This window comes from Cygnus atratus, chromosome 12 (assembly GCF_013377495.2).
Source record: "Cygnus atratus isolate AKBS03 ecotype Queensland, Australia chromosome 12, CAtr_DNAZoo_HiC_assembly, whole genome shotgun sequence".
Lineage (NCBI taxonomy): Eukaryota > Metazoa > Chordata > Aves > Anseriformes > Anatidae > Cygnus > Cygnus atratus.
Window position 1 is genome coordinate 19,206,151 of NC_066373.1, and position 24,666 is coordinate 19,230,816.

The window sequence follows — 24,666 nt, forward strand, 5'->3', positions numbered from 1 at the left end:
GTCTGAGAATGTAAGACCTCCTTCATACCATTTAAAATAGCATTTTTCAATATCCAGATACAATTCGGGATCAGACTGAAGTCTTCCCATTTATTAGTTATTAACATAAACACAAAGGGAGACGGGCCTTCTGCCACCAAATGACGGACTATGTTACTGCTGATAATAACCCCTGGGCTTAGCACAACAGTTTCGTCACAGTGGAGAAGTTAATATATCATTTCCATAGTTGGACCGGATTTGTAATTTTATCTTGTTATGACGTCCTTTCCCACTACTCTCAGAAATCCTGTCAATACACAACCCTTTATATTCCATGCAAACTAACAACCGTAGTCTAAACCAATATAGATGTGGAATTTATCCTGTGCTTCATTTCTGGCTTTTAATTTCAACTGCATACACTTAGTTTAATCAATTATCCCGATGAAACAGAGTTTTCAGTGAACTGACAGCCTAGATCAGCGTCCAGTTAACATACTTGTACTAAGAAGTTAGCAGGCACATAAAGTGGAATTATAGAAAATCAAAGGCAACAAGAAAAGTAAGAAAAAAATTATCATGTAACATACAACAAAATACAAAAAATAACCTTTTGGTTGAACAGTCTCATGTCCTTTGTATCTGCTGTGGATAGTCACTGTTATTTCCCGAACATATATTTCTCAGCATTTGAGGATTCCGTCTTCTGTGAGTATCCCGACTGTTACCCTACCACAAGCCTGCTTCTGCTCTCAACCCATGTACCACATTTGAAATGAGCAGTATTCCATGAGTACAGTTTGCCACAATAACCTGTATTTTTAATAGCGTGTATGAATTCCTCGGTTTCAGAATATTGGTACCAATGAAATTATATAAAACTGTATTTGCTTACCAAAATTACAGACATTTTTAACCTAGTAGCTACTTAAGTATTTTTTACTGAGATTCAGAAACATGCATCACCTCTAGGTGTTCACGATAATATTTTGAATAAAATATCATCTTTTAAAACATTCCCGGTGTATTGCATAACAGAAAGTAATACAGCAGAGATGTGAATTTAGAAGTTACTCACCTGTAAGCAAGAGCTAATGCCCAGGAACATGCAGCACAGTAAAGATTGTCATGCACTTTTGCCTTTCGGTTATCCCCATATGTCTTTGTAGGAAACAGACCTGTGGTTGGGTTTTGATGAAGTAGCAACGTTGTCTTAACTGGAAAAACGGAAGAAGAAATTAATTGTTGCTAATGAATAATATTCACAACATGCTTCTTCCAGTTTCTGCATAGGTATAAATCAATATATGAACATGTTTGAGCATGCACAATATAAAAAGGTCAGGAGAGACACACACAAAGAAAACTTTTTCATACTGGTTTGACTCTCAGAACTCTTTTCAAAAAACTCAGTATTCACAAAAATTCTGTGACTATTCCTATAGCACTGCCCACTCCACACAGAACCACTCCAACACAACTCAGTAATTTCTCTTTTTTGCAAAAAAGGGTCTATAGTATATTGTCTGCCCCCAAAATAATGTAAACAATAGTTAAACTCAGCAGAACTCTACATTCAGAAAAATCAAGTTTTAACTCTGGCCAGATGACTATTTCAATACTCTTTAAAATGGCAAGGAGTGAGACATTGAGAGCAACGCATAGCATAAATTATTTACATCAGTTTTTAATATTAGCAGTATTCCTACTGCTCAGTGTAGAATAATATAGGCAACACAAAACAGCAGTTACCATCATGGAGCAGTGAATGAAATTCATATTCTAGTGCTGTATAATGTTTATATTTCAAGAAGCCACTCTTCAAAGTAAATTGGGAACAGTCCAGTAAAAAACAAAAACAAACAAACAAAAACACAAGGTCAAAAAGAACCCCAACAATGCTAATGTTTTCATAACAGTAAAAAACACGAAATCTGCTTTCATATACATATATAAGCTCTACTAATTTCAGGGCTTTGCAATAGCTAGAGGATGGGGATGGACATGTTTTAACAGTTCTTAAAAATAATACATCAAAACAACATGGTATTATTGGAAACGGTATATTTAATTACCTATTTCGTATACTTTGAACTCCTTTATTCAACAATTTAGAAACAACTACATGGACAACTTCTTAAAAGTAAAATATGTCTGGGCTATTTTTTTCCTGTCCAATTTCCAGATGGAAGGGCTGTAGCAGAACCAACAAGTATTATGAGGATTAACATGGGAGTGGCTCTACTTATCTAAAAGATGCATAAGGAATATTTTCTTCTCCTACCTCATCCAAGTCCAACAGACACAGCTCAAAATTTTAAAACGTCGCAAACACGTTAAAAAGGTGTAAGGGGTAAGCTTACGTAAAAAAGACACAGAACAGAGCAATGTTCCATGTAAAAACCAATTCCAAATCATATCTTGGTTAGTTTAAGCATCAAAAACTATCAGATCACCTTTACTCCCTCCTCATCTAAGATAATGGGGCCCAACTCGATTCTCTATCTATTCTATTGTTTCTATTCCATCTATTCTACTGTTTGACAAGTGCAGATGATAACTTTGAACGCTTTGTACAGGTCATCATGATCTTTCAAGCAAGGTATGAAATATCCAAATATGTGTGTTACATTATCACGGAAATCCTATGAGGAATTGTAATGATATATTTTTTCTCTTCAGAAAATAGAAATCCTTATCAGAAATTGCAGATATTACTTTAAGATAAAGCTAATGACTGTTATAACCATAACTGTAAATACTCCTGTAAGTTGCACTGAAAATTTTTCATGGTAGGAATAATTCTTAACCAACTCTTTACTTACCAATTCTGTAATAATGATCTAATTTATCCCACAGACTTCCCCCCTCTGGTTTTGGAAGGTTAATACTTTTAAGTGGCTCATAAATTGAACCTAAAAAAGAAAAGAAAAATCAAGATCAGGATTAGTTACATAATTTCTACTATTACTAAAATGCAATATGATTGTTTGTGTTTGTTGTGCAAAGGCATAATTTATCTAATTTCAGTTCAAACAAAAAATAGCATTTTTGTTATCTCAGAGAATGTAACATTTCTGTACATACTCTTTCTACAGTGCCTGTCCATGCAAACAAGACCTCCATGTGGATCTCCAATGCCTCACAGATGTTTAACTACAGCAAATGCCTAGCTGAATGCATGTCTCAAACTCAAGAAAAAAACGTTAGTGTTCTCACATACTACTGAGGTCAGTAGTACAAACTGGTCAGCAGACAAAGCCCCCAAATTACCTACATTTCAGGGAAATACAGTGTTATCATTTCTACATTGCTCCTCTGCAGTGTCCCACATACTGCCTACTTCCCTGTTTGCACCTGAAAACTCTGTTTTGCTGATAGCTGAAATTAGCTACCTATCAGAAAGATAGGTTTCTTTAAAATTCCTGAGGTAAACCATTTCCAAAACCTAATGTTAAGAGTAACATACTGCTCTCCTTCCATTAATCTTCGTGGCTTTATTCAATACCCTGGATTGCAGGATCTCCCACAGTGTCATTTGACAGGAGGAAGAATGGGAGCCTCCCCTTTCCGGACTGCACGCTGCCCTTCTGAAAAGCTCAGAGAGTGAATTGTCAGGGAAGCCCAGAGAGCCAAACACTTCTGGCAGGATGCAGCAGAGCGCTCCTATTCAAGTTGCTTCTTTTGCACTCCCTGCACATATCCAAGTGTTAGACAAGAGACTGTCCATAAGCGGGACTCAACCAAAACCAAAATGAACATGTAGAGTGGTGACAGAAGCCTTATTAACCAAATCCTGATGTAGGAGGACTGAGAAATGTTTCTTGCCCCTCCAGGACTCACACCTCACCCCTCACATTAGTATTACTTTTGCTTTGCAATAGTAGTAGCTAAGAAAATTCCTTTTCTCCCACCAAAATCCACCACCCGTACTCGAGCAGACTCCCGTGGATCCTTTGCTGTATTCCCTGGTAATGTTTGAGCACACAGTGGAGCTTTCACTGCCACCTTGCCTGTCCTCGCTGGGAGAGGTAAGGAGCAAGGACCACGGACAGGTGGAAAGCACAGAGGGCTCAGCTGTTTGGTTGTCTAAAAAACAAACCTAGAAGACATACGTTGTTCTGTAATAGGAAAGAAACCTCAATCTATAACAGCTCTCATATCTTCTGTTTAAAATTCAACATTCTGAACCCAATTAATTTTTTGTTTCAGACTAGTATTATGTTTTTCAACTTCTTTTTGCCTAGGAATTTGTGTCCTTTAAAAGATTCATGATCTCTATTGTTAGTCTACTAATTCAGTTGTCTTGCAAAAGCACACTATAGTAACCTGCAGCGATGGTAATTTTATATGGTGACTTGGTCAAAGAAGGACAGAATATGCATAGGGAAAAATCTTCAGTCACTTATTTGCATAAAAAGTAGCAAATTCATGAGAAATGTTCACTTATGAGGTTTTCAAAGGCAAAATAAAGATACTTACTCTTAGATTCGTTAACTATGTAACACATACATAGGACACTACTCTGTGTGTGAAGTGGGTTCAGAATATCTCTTTCCTGCAGACCATTAAACCCCACACTGCACCGTGAAAAACAGGTGAGTATTCACAGGCACAAACACGTATACACACAAGGTAAAGTTTCTAAAATAAAATTGTTCTAATTTTCATACTTACCAGACAATCTGTGACCCTCTGTGGCCAACAGAGAAACAAAATAAAGTTATCATGAACAGAAAGTATATGCTTGGCTCCTATTTCATAGCATGAAGATTTCAACTTTGGGCAGAAAGAATATTGAACGGAGTAAACAGCAGGAAAATGTCAAAGCACTACTATCCACCAATTATATTCTTTTAGATATTTCAAACTTTACCAGCAGAAATAAATGAAACAGTCAGAATGGTTGTTGATGAAAAAAAAGAGATGAAGTGGATTCAAAGTTCAAGAAAATTGACTAAAAGTTTTATTCTTTAAAAAGTATATGCAAGAGAAGTTGTTTAAAGGAACACTCAAAACTGAAGTCTTCCGCATATTGCTCACAAATACCTATGTAGTTTATGTTTGTTTGCATGTCTAGATGTCTGCTGGACAAATCCTGTGGTAAATTATGGGTCATTAGTACCATGATCTGACTGAAAGCAACAAGCAGACAGAAAAACCATGAAGCTGGCTGCTACTTCTGTGTGGGTTTATAGTGAGACCATAGCACCAGGGGAGCTGTAAGTATTTTTAGGATAGCTAAAAAAGCCTGCCTATACTCTTTTCCAGAATCCATGTAACAGTTTATTTCAGCAAGACAGAAACTTAATACATAAAGTTATTTTCAATTACTTATTTAATATGGGATTTAAAACTGACAAAATGACATCAAGACACTACAGCACTGAAAGTGAATGACACATGCAATTGAGCTCCCAGCACTGAAACTGAATGAGATGCAATTGAGTTCTCAGTTTGCATGTTACCATTCAGAACAAAGAGAATGAGGACATTCAACTACCATTTTTTTAAATATCTCATTTCATAGTAACCATACAGTACAAGTTTCATTTAAGGTAAATATGCACATGTCCTAGGAAGGAATATTAAAATACTTTGCTGATTTAGTATTTTTAAGCTGTATGCTGATGTACAAACATATACAAAATTTAAATAGGGTACACAGTAGTTTAGATTTTCTTCCCACAGAGAATGAAGCATGCCCATTATTTCCTCAAATCAGAAGTGGACCACTGCGGGTCAATAACTACTTCAAAAAAAACTAATAAATAGGAAATCAGTGTCACTTCCTACATTCGGGTGTTTAATTTAGTCTGTTAACAGTCAAAGTCCTTGACCCAACTCTAATTAAATCCCTATTTTTCCTCCAGATATTTCACTAAATATGCTATATCCATATTTTGGACGGAAAATGAGAAAATAAATCCCCCTTCACTTCAGATGTGGTTCCTTAAAGTTCCACATTAATACGATTTCATCATTCTTCAGGTTGAAAAATTACTGAAAAGCCATTTCCTTTCAAAGTATTAGAGAACAGGAAGAGATCTGAAACAGCAAAATAACTGATAAAAGCAGCATCAATTACTAATGCAGAACTACCATAATATTTGGACAAGATATTTAAGACTGAGCTAAGACACTGGAACTATACAAATACATTAATGAGCAGAGTTTTGAGAACTCAAAAGGTACAATAATTTCAGGAAAAATTAACAATTTATTCATCTCTTCTAAGCAGAGTACAATACTGAAGGAAATTAAGGGAAGTTCTCCGAGATACGCTGTTAGCAGTGTGAATAACTGCACATACAACCTGCAGAGGCTGAAAATACTTATGTCATCCTGACGTTAGAGTACTGGCCTATCCACTTTGTTGTTACTCTAGTTATACTTAAGAATAGCATTAATTGCTCTTCAGGAAGAACTACAAACTGCCTAGACATTTAGATTGAGAATCTATGGCCAGTATTAAAAAACCCTCTTCCCAAATTCGTATCTCGAGAAGCTTTGAGCATCCCCACATCGCAGTAACATCAGAATGACATCAGAATGGAATTCTGGACCTAGACTATGGAGAAAGGTTTACCTACTTTAAGATGGATTGATTATTCAAATTCTACAAAGTACTTAAACAAGCAAACCCCTAAAATTTAATCACAAGCAAATGGAGGTAACATGACAAGAATTTTATTTCAAACATTTAATATGCCAAAGGCAAATGTACCCATGCATAACTAATATCAGCACACAGCTGACAAAAAAGCCTCAAAATACCAGATTTCGTTCTAGATTTGATGCATAGCACGAGAATCAAAACTGACTGCAGCCCTTAAACACAACACTAGTTCTGTAATACAACACTTGAGACACGAGCAAGTTCTGGATCTCAGATCACAAGTATATCATTGCCCAATATTAGTACAGGGAATAACATCTTCACATTACAGTCATTGGGACGAAAGAGGATTTTATTTCTTCATGCAGCAAATTTTAAGAATAATTATACCATATGAACAAATCATATCCTGCCAACATGACATTTCATTTCCCTCCAGACTCCCGCAATCTCTCCTGAGCTGAGACTCAGTGAGTACTGAAGAGAAATGTTAGATATAACAGATATAACACAGTTTACTCTAACAGTTCTGTGCCATTAACCTGCCTACTTTAAAGTCCAAACTCATAGACTTGAGCAAGGTGATAATAACAAAATAACTTTCAGAAACAAGAAATAGGTTTATCTTTCACTAGAAGGAAGATTCATTTCTCATATATTTAAACATCTGAACGCTATTATCCCATGAACTTAGCATGTACCGCCTGTGGTGGTGGTGGGTTTTGGTTTTTTGTAATCACTATGTACAGGAGGAAACCATCATCTTGCAGCTGACCCTGATTTGAGCAAAAAGCTGGACTAGCTGAGCTCCAAACTTTCCTTCCAAACTGAACCGATACACGATTCAGTGATAACACCACAAGAAAACCCAAGGGGGCAAAAAATAAAAGAAAATAGAAACCAATTTTAAGGCATTTCTCTACCTGAACAAATACTAGGAGTAAATGCAAGGGACAAAGTGTTACCCAGACTGAGGAACAGTAACAGCAGAGGTACAAAGGAGTAAAATCTTATAATGGTTTTATTTAAGTAGTTTTAAGGTGACAACACTTTTCAGTTATTACTTATCAAGAAAAATAACGTGCTGGACTGTGCAGAATTCAAAATATTTTAGAATGGAAAAAAGAAAAAAAAATCTTTTACCTATTTCCCTTTTTTAGTCCATTATAACTAATGGAACATTTTAGTCCATTATAACTAACAACTCACAAAAGTTACCAAAGACCAGAAAGAAAAAGAAAACCCTAACTGCCATGCCAGTACACAAGAGCTTCACATAACCAAAATGCCAAAGTCTGCCACACAAGCCTTGTAAATGCTACAAGCAAGGCAGAACAACGATCAGGGTTTTCAAGGCCATCACTGTCATTTCTCAGCCTGCAAACTTAAGACAATACCTCTTAAAACTACTAAAAACATTTATTTTTTGTCATAACTAAAACCAGAAATGTCAAGTAGCAATATGATAATCAGGAAAAAGTAATTTTTTTTTATTTATTACAATGTCAACAGTCCACGAGCCTTTTGGTGTTGGAAGAGGCAAAACAGAAATGCCACAGGCAGAGTTCAAGTGACTCAGTTGCAGCAAAAGACAGCTGAAATCCTCTTATCTGGTAACTCTCACTATCACTTGTGCTGCTAACATGTTTCACCGCAGAGTGAACAAGAGGCCTGCAGAGGTTCTTCCCAGATCAGCTACTACACATACAGACACATTTGTTCCTGTCAAACTCTTTCCAAAATCTATTAAGCTAAAAATGTAATGGTCTTGATAACTTCATATATACAAGCTCCTGTTGCAGCTAAGGAGAAGCTGCCTCATGAGGCTTTATTTTGCTTCCACTTAACTTCCCAAAGTCAAGCTTTAGAACAACGACTGACTTGCAGGTAATCTTATTCCTTGTCTCTAAACCAGTCATGTTGTTTTTCTCGTACGAAATTAAATCTAAAGCACCATTCTTTGTACGCTTTTCACATAACCATTAGCTTAGAAACACACTTCAGTTATGAGATTGTTATACTGACAGACATTTGCAAGAACACAAATGCAAAAAAGAAAATCCAAACAAAATCGGAAGAGTAGACTTCAGTTTAAGTAGATTCCAATTTCCATAAATTTTCACTTGAATTTTGAAGTTATACTGCACAATTCAGAAAAGCTGCTAACACAAAACACTGCGTGAAACACAAAACAATTATTGTTTTTGTTGGATTCAATAGCCACAAACAAAAGCAGGAAACTGCACACTTACCAAATTTTAAAAAAGCATGCGCAGATGAGGTTCTGTCACCATCCAAATTGGCCATTTCAAATTGGTGCAGCTAATCACAAACGTCTCAGGCTAAGCTACAGCAATTTTCAAAACCATTTAGTAAATGTTAAAGGCAACCAGCATTAAATTAAGTGAAAGCAATGTTAGTGGAGTTATTAAAATGACAGAGTGCACAGCACACAGGGTAGTACCATGTTGTTATATTTTGTTTTCCCTCTTCTACTCTAAAAATCAGTTTTAGTTTGCCTTTACTTCACTAACACTTAACTAAGTAAAACGGTATAATCTACACTAAGATCATCTTTTGGACTTTACACAGTAAGTTATGTTTACTCGATACAAAAATTGCTACTAAAGTCTAAAGGTGATGAATAATATCTGTGTGATCTATTTCAGGATTAAATAAAAAATACTTGTTTAACGCATTAAAAAAAAAAAAAGTGTTAAGCAATAGTAAGCACTGACAGCTAGAATTCTGCTTATGCATAGCGTTGCTTTTATCCAACGTGGAATTTACATTAGGATGCTTTGCACAGTCATATCCACAGCTTGTGGTACTGAATATCTATTATTTGAAGTGGAACATCTGCCAGTTTGGAAGGTAAAATAAGAAAATATTGCTTGTAGTTATGATGACAAGTTGTTCCAAATCTTTAAAGCAACTTAGGCTCTTGAAAGTAGCTGAAATTTCAGAGGTTGTAGACTGGCCAACTGCTGAACATATTTGTAACCTGTTCCTAACTGTTAATTATCACAGTAGCAACAATTGAAACAGTATTTTATTGTTCAAGGAAGGGAAAGCAAAAGCTCTCAAGAAAACTTGCTCTTACTGGCAACAACATAACATATTTTAATACATATAAGCATCAAGATATGCACTACCTCCTACAGGATAGGGTCTTAAATGATACCTTGCTGTTGGCTGTAAAACATAATTCACTCATGCATTTCACGCATATGAGTCTATATTCCATGTTTACTAAATAGAAAGGCTCCATGTTTATTAGATCTTACTCTAAGCAAGGTGTTAAAAAAAAAGAAACAGTACTGTTTGTGAGCTGGGACTGTCAGCATAGCCCTCATCCAATTCAGAACAGCATGGGGGAGTTTCAGCCAATTTCAATGACGCTAACAACCACGGCTCCTTCTGACAACGCCAGAAAGGAAGAGTAAGAGCTCTGAAGTTACACAAACTTCAAAATAGTTATAAAGATGTAGGAGGGAATTTAAGAAACAAGAACATGATTTTCATTTTTAGGTAAGATTGCTACCTAAAAGATCACATAGAAAAATTAATTTTTGCACCAACTCATTTAGCAGAAAAGCATTTCAACTAAAACAAGCTTTACTTCTCCAATAAACAAATTTTTTTGGATTCCATATAAGTGACAAGATCCCTAAGTAGGAAAGAGAGGAATTGAACTACAATAACAATCTGTCACTATCAGAGAAAACTTTTGTAGATATTTAATAAATAAGTAGAAGGCGGCAGCAGATAAAAGAAAGTCAAGCATTCAAAACCACCTGAATGCCTTCTGCAGTGACAGAGCCCAGCTTGGACAGGAACCGCAAAGTTAGCACACTGCTGTTTGACTCGGGACTCGCACACTCCAAACACGCAGGATCCAGACTGTATTTTGTAGAGCTCTGTGGCTACGTTTGCTAATCAATTTCAGATAACAGTACCGTGAAATCATAATTAACCATAAAATAGGAATTCATTTAGTGGACAGTCTTAATAATGGTATCATGCATATTAATACTATACATAAGTAGAATTCTTAAAGTGTCATCAATCAGAGCACTCAGTAACCACTGCATTTTCTTGGAGGGCCCTCAGGAAGGCCACCTTCTTCAGTCTGACCTGTCACTACAACAGCAGCACAAATCAAATCATGAGTTGTGCAAGCACGTATGCCAAATACAGAAACACCACAGGGGCCACTTGGAAAACTGTTTCCACTAGAACATTAGCAAGTAAAGTCCTACTACTACTGTACTTTATTTAAAAGAGAAAAGAAAACAGGGGTCTTTGAGCTTTGGAAATTCAAGCCAACTCCCTAAACTTCACCCCTCCACTTGAGGCCAGAACCTCGCTGCCCTGCAGACTGACTTCAGCACCTGAAGCTCTCACGTTCAAATAAATAAATGCTTTTCCATGGAAAACCAGGCAGTAGCTGGCACTCCCGTGCTTTAAAGCGCTCCACCTGCCCAAGAGCGATGCTACAGCAGCAGCAGCAGCTCCTTTCACCCAGCCCCGCAGCCCCCGGGGCCGCCCAGTGCCCGGCCGCGCGGGGCAGCGCGGGGTGAGGCGAGGTGAGGCTAAGCGAAGCGAGGTGAGGTGAGGCGAGGCGAGGGGAAGGGCAGGGAGCGGGGAGCCGCGGGGCGGCTCCGGGGCCGAGCCGAGAGGTCAGACCTGAGCGCTTCGAGCGAGCCCGCAGCTCCAGCATCTTCCAGCTGACATCGGCCATATGGGCCGCCGCCGCCGCGGCCGCCGCCATCCCGCCGCGCTGCGCTCCGCTCCCCCCGGCCCGGCGCCCCGTTACCCGCGGCGGCCGTAAAGGTGCCCGGGCCGCTGTCGCGAAACTGTCGCGGTGGAGTGGCGGCGGCGCCGGGCCCTCCCCGGTGCTGCCGTAAAGCGCTGCGGGCGGCGGGCAGAGCCGCTGCGCCATGGGGGGCGGTCGCCGTGTGCCGCGGCCGGGCTCGGCACTGGTGTTGCTGGCGGTCCTGGTGGGGCCCGGCGCGGCGCTGCAGAATGTCACGGCGCAGCTCTTCGGTGCCGAGGCCCACGGCACCCTGGCGGCGTTCGGCGACTTCAATTCGGACAAGCAGACCGACCTGTTCGTGCTGCGCGGCGGTGAGCGCGGCGCTGGCGTGGGCAGGGGGTGGCCGGGGCCGCCGTGGGGCTCGGAGCCGACGGGCGGGTGCTGGGGCCGGGGTTGCGGCAGCCCGGCCCGGTGCCCGTGTCGGAAAGGGCAGCGGTCGGCCCTTGCCTCGGCCGCTCGGTGGTGCTGCTGGAGGTGATGGTATTGACCAGCAGAGCTGCTTTCGGGGCTGAAATTGGCGTTTGTGTTGCTCCCGAGGTGTTCCCGACATGGAGAAATAGATTTGCGGTTTGCACTAGAGCAGGGCTTTATTTAGGAGAAGAGGTATTTACCTTTATAGTTGGCTTTGTGGTCTGAGATGAGATAAAGGCATCACCTGGCTAAGCGGAGGGTTTTGCTCCTTCAGACCTCCTTCTTCTGCTTTCACAATATGTTGGGAAGTAGAGATGAAGGACACTTCATGGTTGTACGGAGGATAAATTAGATGTTAGCCCGCTTTGGACGTTATTAAGTCCAAAGGAAAGTAGCCGTCCACAAGGCTGCTGGCTTGTCAGCTGCTGGGGGTCTCTGCTGAGGCTCAGGTTGGGGAGGGGACCCCAGTGGGAGCAAACTAGAGGTCAGCACCGTCTGTGGACATCAGACATGGGTTGTATCACTTCATAAAAGTATGACAAGTGGAGAAACTCATACTTCTTGTCTGTTGAATCCACTGCTTTCTGCTCATATTTGATGCCTCTTCCAATAGTACAGGGCAGTGAGTAATTCACCTTTTGCTTTTCACTGGGGAGTTTTGGAAACTTCTGTGGTATCCTGACCACAGAATTTTTAAGCTACTGAGTTGTTGTTTGTATGGAAACTGTGCCCTTTTCCTCACCCTTCTCCGTACTTTTTTTTCCCTTTCTTCTGTGCTGTTTTTGAAATGAGAGGATGACAACTGCAGACAGCTTTTAGGATATTTACACTGAGGATTGATGTAGTGCCATACTGCTTTCAGTTTTCTGCTCATCAGATAATTTCCAGTACTCTGTTTGGCTCAGAGCTCATCAGCAGTCAAAACAAAATTTTCATAAATCCATCTTTAGAGGCCATAAAATCTCAATTCAGAGAAACATAATTAACTTGGAGCCTGCTATGTGTAAGGATCAATCTGCTTCATCAGCATCATTACTTTACCACCTAGATGATAAAAAGGCAGGTAAAAAAACTATAGTGTGAAATCAGAATTGTAAGTTTTAGCAGTCAACCTACATCTTTATTATCAAAAGCTTTAACCAGCCAGCAAGCTTCTTCAGCTTACAGCGTGCCAGCTTTTCCAATCATCTGTGAAGGTACAGTGCAACCCTGGCTGCATTAGCTTGCCAGATGGGACTGCACTAGTTGCCTCTATCCATTTGGAAAGGGTTTGTTTTCATTTACTCATCTGTTGGCATATTCTCCTTTGCAAATACGTTTATGGGAGTTATTTTCCTTTTTCATACCCAAAAAGTTTCTATTCTGATATTTCACAGCTGTGAAATGTGCCACAGAGCAAAGCCCTTGAAGTATGCTATGGTAGCTCAAGTTTGGAGCTGTAGAATTATTTTCACTTAGGCAACCTATATCTTATGGGTAGGGATGCTCCAGGTGAGTTTCTTGGAGAATGCAGAAAAACATCATAAAGGATTAGTAAAAAATAAATAAATAAATAAATTGTATTTCTTCAGCTGTGAAGTATGATTTTACTTGCAGAAGTGTATATGAATTATGATTTTTTTTCTGACTGAAAAAAATTTTGTAGTTTAAGAATTTTTTTCTTCCCCCAATACAATTCTTTGTGCAACAGGAAATACGGGCTTTTATTTAGATTATACTGTAGTAACTGAAAGACAGTGGCTTATATCATTGCCTCTAAATGAGGAAGTGCTGTGTGGAACCAGGTTACTCCTGTGAGTTTCTTTTAAGGTACTTCTGTCAGCAGGCTTGGGAGAGCAGCATCAGATCCTGCTATGTCAGAGACAGTATTTTAAGAGTTCTTTAAGTCAGCTTTTATGATTTAAACGTTTGTGTAGAACTGATGCCTATTACTTTTTCACATGTAACATTTACTAATCTAGTATGGGAAGTTCTATTTCAAGCCATGTGGCAGCGATAGCAAAGAGAAGTTTAACACTAAGCCCCCAAGAATAGTCTTGATATTAGCATCCCTTTAATGCTAATGGATTATGTTAATGATATAGTTAGATTTATACTGTTGTACTGAAGAAGTGTTCCTTTTGCTTCCTTTCTAATGAGGAGGAAGTGTCTGTATTTTTGCTGCTATGAGGAATGACCATTTGTAACACAACACTTAGTGTTGTTTTTATATATAAAGCATCTATGATCCTTAACCATGAGGGGTTATTCGTTGTCTTACTTGCTTTTGCAGGGAATGAGTTGATTATCTTTTTGGCTGACCAAAAGGAACCTTACTTTAAGCCCCGTGTTAAGTTACCAATGAAGTAAGTATTGATATTGAATGATGAAACAATTTAAGTGCTCGTTTTTCTTGAAGGGATATCTTTACAGTCAGTGGGAACGGGACTAGAACTGTCTGTGCTGTGGTCTGATTGGCAATGTGGTTCAACTTGCCCTTAGAGCTCAAGTTCTTTGACCAAGAAGCTTCCAGAATCATTTCCGATACACTTTTGTTTTGCCTTTTTTTTTGTGTGTGTGTGTGGTTCATATGACAGAATTTGTGGATTTTGTTATTTATGTAGTTAAGGTGTGACTTACCACCCCCTTGGGAAACTTATGTCCGTTGATTTTCTTTGTACTCAAATTCAGTTTTCATGCACATGTATAAAATTATATGCACGTGGGACCTCTTTTGTTTGTTTTTACTTCTAGATCTCTAGGTGTTGTCATAACCAGTGTAGTTCCTGGAGATTATGATGGTGACTCACAAATGGATGTCCTCCTGACTACCCGGACACAAAGTCATGGCAGAGATGAACTTTCATTGTTTATTTTCTGGGGCCATAACCAAACATTAGGTGAGTTGCTGAGGCTGCTTACTACTAAGACTGTTAGACTTCTTAATAATTCCAAGGATTTTCTGAAAGTTCTGTTACAGTGTGGAGATTGTTTTTACAATTAAAATAATGATTAGCAGCTATTCAGCTTCATACCTATACATTATTTTGCTGTTAACCTCTATTCAATAATTAACGTAAGAGAATAAAACTAAGACTTTTGCTTATATATCATGCAACAAGCAATACCAACCAGTATTACAGATTGACAGTAACCTACTAACTGAAGAGCTACCTCTCATGGCTTCCCCATTATGCATGTGAGCTTCACCAAGATTATCCCAAAAGACTGCCTAATTTGAATTTAGATAGTGCTAAGAGCCTGATACAAAGTTCACAGCATAAATTTTCAAAAATGTCACATACAAACTTATTAACTGTAATATCATGCTCGTATTCCTATTAAATGAAATTCTTTAAAGACAGAGATACTGAAATAGGCTTGGGAAAAGAGGTTGTAGATTCTCTGTCACTGAAAGTTTTCAAGAGCCTTAGACAATCATCTTTCATTGGTGTTCTAGGTGTCTAGCAGTGTTCTGATTGTATCTTAGGGTAGAGTCATGGGTGATATGACCTCTCAAAGTCTCTAGTGTTCTCTGTTAACTTTGCTGGGAAAGCATTTTGGGAAAGGTTTAGAGTTTAAAGAAGAACCGAAAAGCAACATAAGATAATCTCAAGTCCGCAAAAGCTATTGAAAATAATCAATATTGCAGACAACTGTATTATTAAGTAGTTATAGATGAGGCAAGTGATGGCCTTAGATCCCATTGCTTTTGGCTTTATTCAGAGATGAAACAAGCAAACCAGGAAAGTGCATTGGATCAAGCATTGAGAGAACAGGAGGTAGCTGTAGTATTGGGAAGAATATGAAGGACTTAGATGAAATTATGCTGTCTTGCTTCTGGATAAACAAATACTGGGAGAGACAAAAGCGGATCTCAGAAAGGAGTCAGAGGTTAAAAATTCAGGAAGTGGTTGGTATGTAGCAAGGCTACTGGAAAGGATGTGGTGCCTACTTGGGTAATAGAAGTATGACAAATCAAGAGCAGGGTAATATCCTATAAAATATGGGACTGGAATGAAGACAAAAAGTACAGAGATGAAGGAACTGGTATGATGTGGCAAGGGGTTTGGATTACAAGTAAAACTGAAGTCTGTGAGGTGATAACCTGGTTAGGACTTAAAATTGTCATTTCCAATTTAGGCAGTCTACCTTTAATCCTTATTTCAAACACACAGTGTATATTGTTAGGAATATATTTTATTGTGACAAAACATTAAACAGAGATCTTGTGTGCAATGTTAAATTTTGAGTGTCTTCGTTCCAACTATTTCACATTTCATATGTGTATTGGATAGCAGTCACACATAAAAATACGTTTCATTATGATCTCTTTAGAATAATTTGTTAGATGTTTTTAGTGGGGAGAGAGGAGAAACTAGCTTCAGCATCTTAACTATTACTTGCCTTTCCTATCCAAAATTAGAAGCTTACGTTTATGCATAATCTCAGGAAACCATTTAGTTGTGTATGCTCGGTGGTGGCTGATTTTTTTTATTTATTTTTATAATTACATTAATAGAAGGATTGTACTTGCTAAATATGTTACTGTCATAACATGTTGGTAAGTTAATCAAATGGGTATTTTCTGTTTTCAGATCTTAACCATAAAACTATGCTAAATAAGACCTTTCATGATGAGCCTCTAGTAATGGAGTAAGTATAGCTTATCTTTTTAGAAAAAATGTTTTATAACAGTGACTAACAGCAACTGGATATATATATTTGAACACTAAAATTTCAAATGTGCTCATTTTAAGAAGAGGGTGGCTTGTTTAATGTCAACTGATCTAACAAAAGACATTGAAACATATCATCCATCTTTACAAATCTCATATATCAGCTTGGCAATAGTAAATAAGCTTTAGTGTTTTTTTTTAAATTTCATTACTTGGTGTTTTATGCAGAAAAAGAGCCATTTATTTTTTGTGAATTTTGAAGGTAACAAGTCACCTTACTGGCTTATCAAAGTGAAAATATCCCTTCATTAAAATGACTGTAAGATATGTGCATAGTACTGCAGGGAGGGATGGGAGCAGGTATGTCAAGGGAAGGAGCAAATTTAGGCTCTCTTTGTATAAAGCTGTTACTTCTTGTAAGCAGTGTATATTATGTTTTCAGTATATATTCAAGCCCTATTTCCAATGTCAAATAAGCTGTGATTCTATTTGATTATGCTGCTGAGACCTCATCTTCCAGTGATGATGGAATTCTGTCTTCACTAAGCCTCTGCCATGCAGGATATACGTAGACAAAAACTAGGTACATTTCTGGAAATTGGAGAATATCTATTTTAGAAGGGTGGAGGAGGTAAGAGACTTGAGTAAGAAGTTTTTGATCCGTTTTGCATCTTAAATCTGAAAAAATCTTTAAGCAAAATAACTAGAATTATTATTCACGTTAAGTGACAAAAAGTGACTTATACAGCTGCAAAATCAAGTGAGTGGCAGAGTTTTAAATTTTCGAAGAAGCATACTACTATCAGCGGCTCAAACAAGAGGCAAAACTTGGATAAGACTACACAGATGAAAATTCATCATTGCTTAGGGGGAAAATGCTAACCAAATACAGGATAAGTTAAGAGCAACCAGTTTTGTCTCCTGTAATGAGTAAGGTAATACTGAAACTGTTTTTCATTTTCAGCTTTAATGGTGACTTGATTCCTGACATCTTTGGTGTCACAAGCGATTCAAATAAGCCACAGATATTTATAGGCGGGTAAGCTAAATATTTATTAGCATCAATTTTGATAATTTATTCAGTCATCTGCTTCTGTTCTCATGAAAGAGACATGAGACTGGAACTGTGCATACACAAGTCTGCATTCCATGTGTATCTTTAAACATTCTATGACAGTATGTAAAGGTGTTGAGCTTTTTAGTAAGGAAGGTATTTGGTCGGCTTATTAGTTTTCATAAAAAGACTGCTGCAAAAGGCAGACAACTTTGAGTTGTAAAATAAGTACATGCAAGTGATATTCTCTGTATTGCATCTTTTGTGTTAAGGAGTAGCTAGGGCCACTTTGCAGTCATTAAGAGTTGTCTGAGTTGGCTACAGTTTTATGTGATACGATTGTAATAAAGAGGACTAAGTTAATCATGTCACTGCAGTAAACTAAGTCATTCAAGAAAGCAGTAATATAACTGCCCTGCTGGTGTGTATTGCATATAGAGATTTTTCTGAGTGTATTAGCTAAAGCTCCTGAAAGTAATGTATTTGATTCAACCACTATGCCTTTGAATTTTTTTCTTTTTTTATATTCAAATATGGTGCTAATAGGGAGGTTTGCTGGAAGTTCAGTCATTTTTAAAACAGAAACCAGCAGTGTATGGCGTTTTGTTTTCTCTGGGGTTTTCTTTGAGGGTTAGGGGGGTTGCTTGATTTGTTTGTTATTTATGTTAAATTAAATATATATTTAATCACCTGCTTGGGAAATGACATATCACATTAGGATAGACCATAGGCTAGCTTAATTCTTGTTCTGATTTTTACTAAATGACTGAAAATCAAGTCCCTTTACATGTAGCGGGCATGAGCTGCTTTAACAGCATGTGATTGTGTCTGGTTTTGTTCATCTTAATTGATCTGAAAGTAGATTTCAAAAGTACTGATAGTAACACTACTTGTGGGAAGGGAGCAGTATTTCAGAATTTAGAGTGGAAGTGAAGGCTCTAAACTTTGTGCATAGTGATGCTTTTCTGTACAAATAAAGCTATTTTAGAAACCTAATAGAATCTAACCAAAGCCCATCCTCTATGAATCATCCTTTGCAAAACCTTTCAAACAGTTACTGTAGTCATTTAGTGTATCGTAAGCTAAGTAGTAATTTTCACCTAACATTAGGAGAACGTGATTTATTTTAATTTTAAAGGTATATTATTATGCTTAACAGTCCATGAGCACTGATGAAATGTATTGTTTTTTCTTCTTGCATTGCAGAAACTTATCATTGCATGCTGCATTAGATACTCAAAGTACAATGTATATACCGCACTCTCATGCATTTATAGATTTAAATAATGACTTCACAGCTGGTAAGTCATAAAAGTATTAAATACATTCCTAAAATTATTCATGAATAAAATATTGTGTATTGTATATTTTCTTCTAATATTTCGGTCAATGTCATGGACAGTTTTAAAGAGTTGGATCTAGAATGCTATCTTCGGTGACTATGACCTTGCTACTTTTGATTTTTAATCAATATCTGCACTTTGAATAATGCTTTTTATTCATTCTGGCAATCTTTTTTTTAATCATACTTTTATTTTGGTCTGAATAATTGTTTGCAATCAAAACATTGTTTCCTATTCTTAGTGATGCTGTATTCTAGTATTCAGTTTGCAACTGAATTAGGTGTTTTTCTGCATTTTCTTCATCTGCAGTCTGAAAGAGTTCTATAGTTTGTTTAGAAGAGTATTTTCAACACTGGACTTATTTTGTGTCTCAAAGACTTCAATATGATTTCATTCCATTTTGTTAAAGTTTGTTCTATCACTGAGAAAATTGCATGTGAGACTTATTATTCTATTACTATATGACCAATCGTAAAAGCTATTTATAGTTCAGTATTCACAAAAAATACTGAAGAAGATTTTTCTTAAGGTTGATAAACTGTATTCTAGTTTTGTTGCTGGTGATTTTGTTTTGTCATTTTTATCTGTTTTGGTGAAACATGCAATGCAGTTTAGCCTTCAAGTACAGTGGATCTATTTATCGCTTCCATACGTGGTTTGTATCTCAAAGCATATTTAAACATCCTGCTAAACTTCATTTATTTTCTTAAAACACTAAATGGATTTTGAAATGCTTTCTCTTCTGATAGATATGCTTTATACATCAACTCATATGTGGTAGTTTTGGAAAGAAAGCTTACTTCTTTTTCCTTCTTAGTAGCGTGGGAACAAGAGAGGAAAGAGCACATTAACTTAATTAATATGCTTTTCATTTCTATGGATTAAGTTAATTGCTTTAGCACATAGTCAAACTGATACTCATTTCTGGCACATTGCTGCATGAAGCTGTCAAGTGGAAATTCCGACTGGAAAATCAAGTATATGGTTGCTTATTATAATCAGTGTAATGTAATAACCAATTCTAAGGCACTTAGCTCGATACACCCTTTAGAGTTTTGGTTTAATGGCATGAGCAGAGTAGATGGCCAATCCAGGTAACTTTTTAACATGAATATATTGACATAAAAGCTCACAGATAGGTGAAGGTAGGAACTCTAAGTTGTTTATGTAGATCAATCACAGTTTGAGCACTCCTGCTAAAATTGTTCAAAGTTTTCTGTGACAGCTAAGTTGGTCTACAAAATGTCCAGAGAGTTCCTGTTAGTGCTGGTGATATATGGAGATGCCTCTGCAAAATAAAAAATAGTAGTCAGTATCTTTGGGGGGGGAGTGCTGGGAGCTTTTGTAGATTCACATCTATATTCATATCTGAAAATGTGAATAGAAGCTTCTGTGAACATCCCCTCTCAAAGATGTTGACTTTTATTTACTTGTAAGAGCACAGATATAACTCCTCAGGCTGGAATCTGTCTTACGTTAGAGCAGCCTAAAGAAAACTTCAAGGAAAATAATTCATTCTGAGAAGAAAGCTGGAAAAAAATATCGCCATAGAATTATTTTCTTGAGAATAACTTTTTGCTAGTAAGATGGGAATTGGAAGTTGTTTCGTGTGGTCCCTGTGAAAACTAGACCAACAGTGAGCAATGCATATGTTGCAGAGAAATAATACCGTACCAGTGATATTTGATATTTTGTGACTGACATGTTATTCCAGGACTGCCTGCTGCCAAAATGAAAAGCCACCAATTGTCTGGTCTTGTCCGTGCATTTATGGCAGTTCTCTCTCATCCACTATAGCGACTGCTCAAGAAATGTATTGGGGAGGGTGCATGGAGCATGATTCATTTTCACTTGTGTTATTAAACTGATCCAGGTCACCATGAAGTTTCAGGCTTGCCAGAGCCAGTGTAAGCACAGAGAGAACTTGACTCACTCCTCTTTTTAGTAGCAGCAGTTGTAGTCTGCCTTTTCTGCATGAAATTGCACCTTGAGACTTATTGTGCCTCTTCCAAAAAAAACCTGTTTGGTGTACTCACAGTGTCTCCTTTAATTTGTGTTAGGTTGTACAGGGTTTGGCAAGTGACTCAGAGAAGTAGTCATAAAACTAGTCAGCTGTGGGTTTTTTGATGGTTTGTTTTAAATAAAAGCAGAATAACAAAAAAAAAAAAAACCTGCCTAACTGCCTACACAGTATTGGTAATACTGTGTTTGTAAATGCCCTCTGCCAAACACTGCTGAAATAGGTGCTGATATTGCTGTAGTACATACCTAACTGGTCCTGTGTCCCACTCTGTACAGTCTGGATAGACTTTGCAGGACAGCTAAATGTCTCTCCTGTTTCATGAGCTCTGTTCCTGCTTTGCACAGCTGGGGCAGCCCAGGACCATCATTGATGTTATATTATTTTTCAGTGGAGTCAGTGGAATCTGTTGGTTGGTTGAGGTAGAGCTAGTGAAAATTAGATGATTCTTGTGACAGTATTAACCTGCGCTACCATTCCTGAGTTGGGACAAAACTCATTAAGCATAGGTCCTTGTGCAGATTAAAATCATAGTAATTAGGAGGGAGGTATTGGCAAGGACGCAGGGGTATAGTCTGCATGCTGAAATCCTGTTGTCCAAAAGTCTTAATGTTATTAAGACATTTGCTGCTGCTGTGGTGTTCTCTTAAAAAAATCAGGGTATTTACTCGTTGGCAGTACCACTATTCATGAATATGAAGATACAGTTGTACCTAAAATAGATGCACTGGTTTTGTTTAAAAATAAAAATAAAAACCTCCAGAATGCCCCATCTTTTTTTTTTTAAGGCCTTTTTCTAATGTTCTTCCATGTTTTGGGGCTCTTTGTGTTCTGTAACAGATGCAGCCAATTCAGTGTTTTTTAGCTAGGCTATTTTTGGCAACTCCATTATTATAAACAGCTTAGGAGATTTAAAGTGTGCTTGACATTTTAAAAAAGAGAGAGAGAAAAGGGGAAAAATAAAAACCGAAAATCCTCTCTGAGCTGAGAATTTTTTTTTGCTAGTTTCTTGTCTAATCTGTTTTCAACCTGCCAAGATATAAACCCTCAAAACAGAGCTTTTAATTGGCACGCTGCTCTGCTCTGGGTGAAATGAAGTTGAATTGTTGTGATTTCTTTATATGAGAACATGTTCATAAAGATGTTTTTAATCCCTGACAACGCTTCATGAAAGGCTAACTGTGTAAGGATTTTACAAATCCAGTAACAAGAACAAAGATAATACTAATCTTTCTTGGTGAGAATTAAACTAGGTTATTTCAGATAGTAATGTTGCTGCTGTCTTAAAATAAAACATCATGTAGATTCTTACAATTTTTAATTCAGTAAGTAAATTTGAGTTAGGCTAGCAATCTTATATAATCCATGTAAAAATGTGCAGTATAAAATTTTTACCGAAGGGTCTGTTTGTGCTTTGTGGATAAGGAGAAAATAAATACCAAATTTTCAAGCATCTTCTCCATGTGTATTATGTACGTGTTGCTCCGGGGAGGAATTTAGAGTTCACAGAACAGCGGAGGTTGGAAGGGGTGTCTGGAAACTGTCTGGTCCAACCTTCCTGCTCAAAGTGGAGTTAGGGCAGTGCCTGGGGTCATGTCCAGTCATGTTTTGAACCTCTCTGAGGATGGAGACTCTGCAGCCTCCCTGGACAATGTTTCCTAGCATTTGACCACCCTCATGCTGGAAAAAAGTGTTTTTTCTTTTGTTTAAAAAGAGTTTCTATTTCAGTTTGTGCATGTGGTCTCTTACTCTGTCACTGGGTACCAGTGAGAAGAGTCTGGCTTCACCAGACTTGCACCTATGCACATGCATTCTCAAAAAGTAATTAAGTTTTAAATATTACATATTGCATGTTTTCAAAGCTGTATAGGAAGTTACTGCAGTACTGATTTTTACCTCATAGTCACGCTTCATATACCTTGACTCTAGGAAGTGATGCAAATTGCTAGTGTGATGTGCCCTGCTACATTAGCACATAAAATTTTATGCCTGTTGAGAAATGTTCTACCTCTTAGAAATTAAAACAGTGAAATTATTACTGAACTTCAGATAAAAATAGTGAGTATTTCTGTCCTTCGATAGGTATATCTGTGTGCATTTCAGTGTTATGGTTGAATTTTTACTCAACAGTTCATTAGAGTTTCATCTCTTATACTTCAGTGAAAAGCAAAATATAAATTTGGGTGAAAAATGTTAAATTAACTGTGCATTTACATAAAAAGTTTGGTTTCTCAACAATAAAACTGTAGATATTTAAAAATGAGACGGTGTTGTTGAATTTGGAATTCCAAGTCTTAATGACTTCAGCAAGGAGGAAATAAGTATGTGTAATTGCAACATTTTATATATCTAAATGTATGAGACACTAGCTATATTTAAATATGTTATATTCATTCACATGGCTTTTCTTCCTTCCCACCTGAATTGTACAGCTCTATTCCAGAACCCACTTCTTAATTGCCAAGGATCAGAACTTTCAACCCAGTCATTTAGGTCAGAATTGCACCTTATGTCAATGCTGATGTTTGTACATGCACCAAGACAGACTGAAAGCTGAGAAAAATGTGCCAAGCCTTGTTAGAATGAGGTTACTATGTGTCTAGTAATACATAATCACACTTGTTCTTTTTAACAGCTTAAGAACGTAATATTGAAGCTAATAATCATAGGCTTGTCTGAGCAGGTTAACTTCAGGTGTGTTTTATAGAGCAGGACAGTCTAGGTGAGCATGTCCAAAGCAGGCTACCTAGGTAAGAGGCTTGCCTTAAAAATGTCATATCCTCCAACTGAAAGATTTATATCACATGACTTAAGAAGTATTTGAACAGGATTTAACTATTTGGACTTAGAGCAATAGGAGTAAAAAGTAACTTACCTTTGTGTTAATTCATTCAGTTCGAAGTAAATAGGAACTCGGTCTTTCGCATAGATATGTATCAGATGTGTTAGTCAGGGGATGGAGATGGTACTGTTTTATTGCGTAAACACTATTCCCAACATGGTCATCATCCTGAAGATTTCACAGTTGAAATACCTGAATGTAAACATTGAGAGGAAGTGTTAAAATTGGAAACTGGGGCCAAGACAGGTAAAAAGGACTCGATAAAGACCACGGAAAACTCCACAGATATGCTATGGAGTTAAGTACTGTTACAGATCATCTACTTCAAGCTAGACAATAGACAAACATGTTTTGCCATTGTTGATTTATGTCACAGTCAGCATTTTCAGACAAGTACTTTGGACCAAGGTGAAGATTAAATTGAGTATATGTCACTAGATGAATGCTGGTTAAACTATCTTAAAGCTGTTGTAATGTAAACTCTCATAGACGTATCAGAAGTGGTTTATCTAAAGTTGAAATTCTTAGGCTAGTGATAATTTTGCCACGTTCCTTTTTCTTTTTTCCTTTCCTTACTGGTTATCTTGTTTTAATTATCAATAATCATATTCAAATATCAGATGTTCTGGTAGGGCTAATGCTGTTTTTCCAAGCCAAAGTTGAAATACTTAATTACTGTAACAAAAGTATTACCAATAAACAATAAATCTGTGTGGACTTAGTTATAAGTCTGCTAAGAAATCAGGCCATAGTTCTGCACATATTTAAAATAATAATAGTAATGTTTAAATGTATGAGACAAACTGCCTTGGGCTCTCAATCATACTGTCATTTTTTTCATAGTGACAGATGTATCATTGAGTGCTATGAAAAAATATCTAATGTGTTAAATATTTTGTTCTTTATTGGGTTATGTGA

General features: G+C 37.4%; 2 protein-coding genes across 5 annotated transcripts in view; one reads left to right on the forward strand and one right to left on the reverse strand.

Moving 5' to 3' along the window:
- PHKB (phosphorylase kinase regulatory subunit beta) overlaps positions 1–12,427 on the reverse strand; it is a 75,127-nt gene extending 62,700 nt beyond the window's left edge. Inside the window, exons 1-4 of one of the 4 annotated variants that reach the window (XM_035543737.2) lie at positions 11,291–11,420; positions 8,854–8,948; positions 2,808–2,897; positions 1,061–1,199 (exon numbers count right to left, since the gene is read on the reverse strand). In XM_035543737.2, coding sequence (XP_035399630.1) covers positions 1,061–1,199; positions 2,808–2,897; positions 8,854–8,908 — 284 coding nt within the window. In that variant the 5' untranslated portion in view covers positions 8,909–8,948; positions 11,291–11,420. Of the gene's footprint in view, positions 1–1,060; positions 1,200–2,807; positions 2,898–8,853; positions 8,949–11,290; positions 11,547–12,031 lie in introns of those variants that run through there. The other 3 variants (XM_035543738.2, XM_050713279.1, XM_035543736.2) reach the window with 3 other exon arrangements.
- ITFG1 (integrin alpha FG-GAP repeat containing 1) overlaps positions 11,537–24,666 on the forward strand; it is a 71,207-nt gene continuing 58,077 nt past the window's right edge. The window contains exons 1-6 of the mRNA XM_035543741.2: positions 11,537–11,731; positions 14,104–14,176; positions 14,565–14,710; positions 16,409–16,466; positions 17,454–17,528; positions 18,750–18,844. Of these exons, the coding sequence (XP_035399634.1) occupies positions 11,545–11,731; positions 14,104–14,176; positions 14,565–14,710; positions 16,409–16,466; positions 17,454–17,528; positions 18,750–18,844 (634 nt within the window). The 5' untranslated portion in view covers positions 11,537–11,544. The remainder of the gene's footprint in view (positions 11,732–14,103; positions 14,177–14,564; positions 14,711–16,408; positions 16,467–17,453; positions 17,529–18,749; positions 18,845–24,666) is intronic.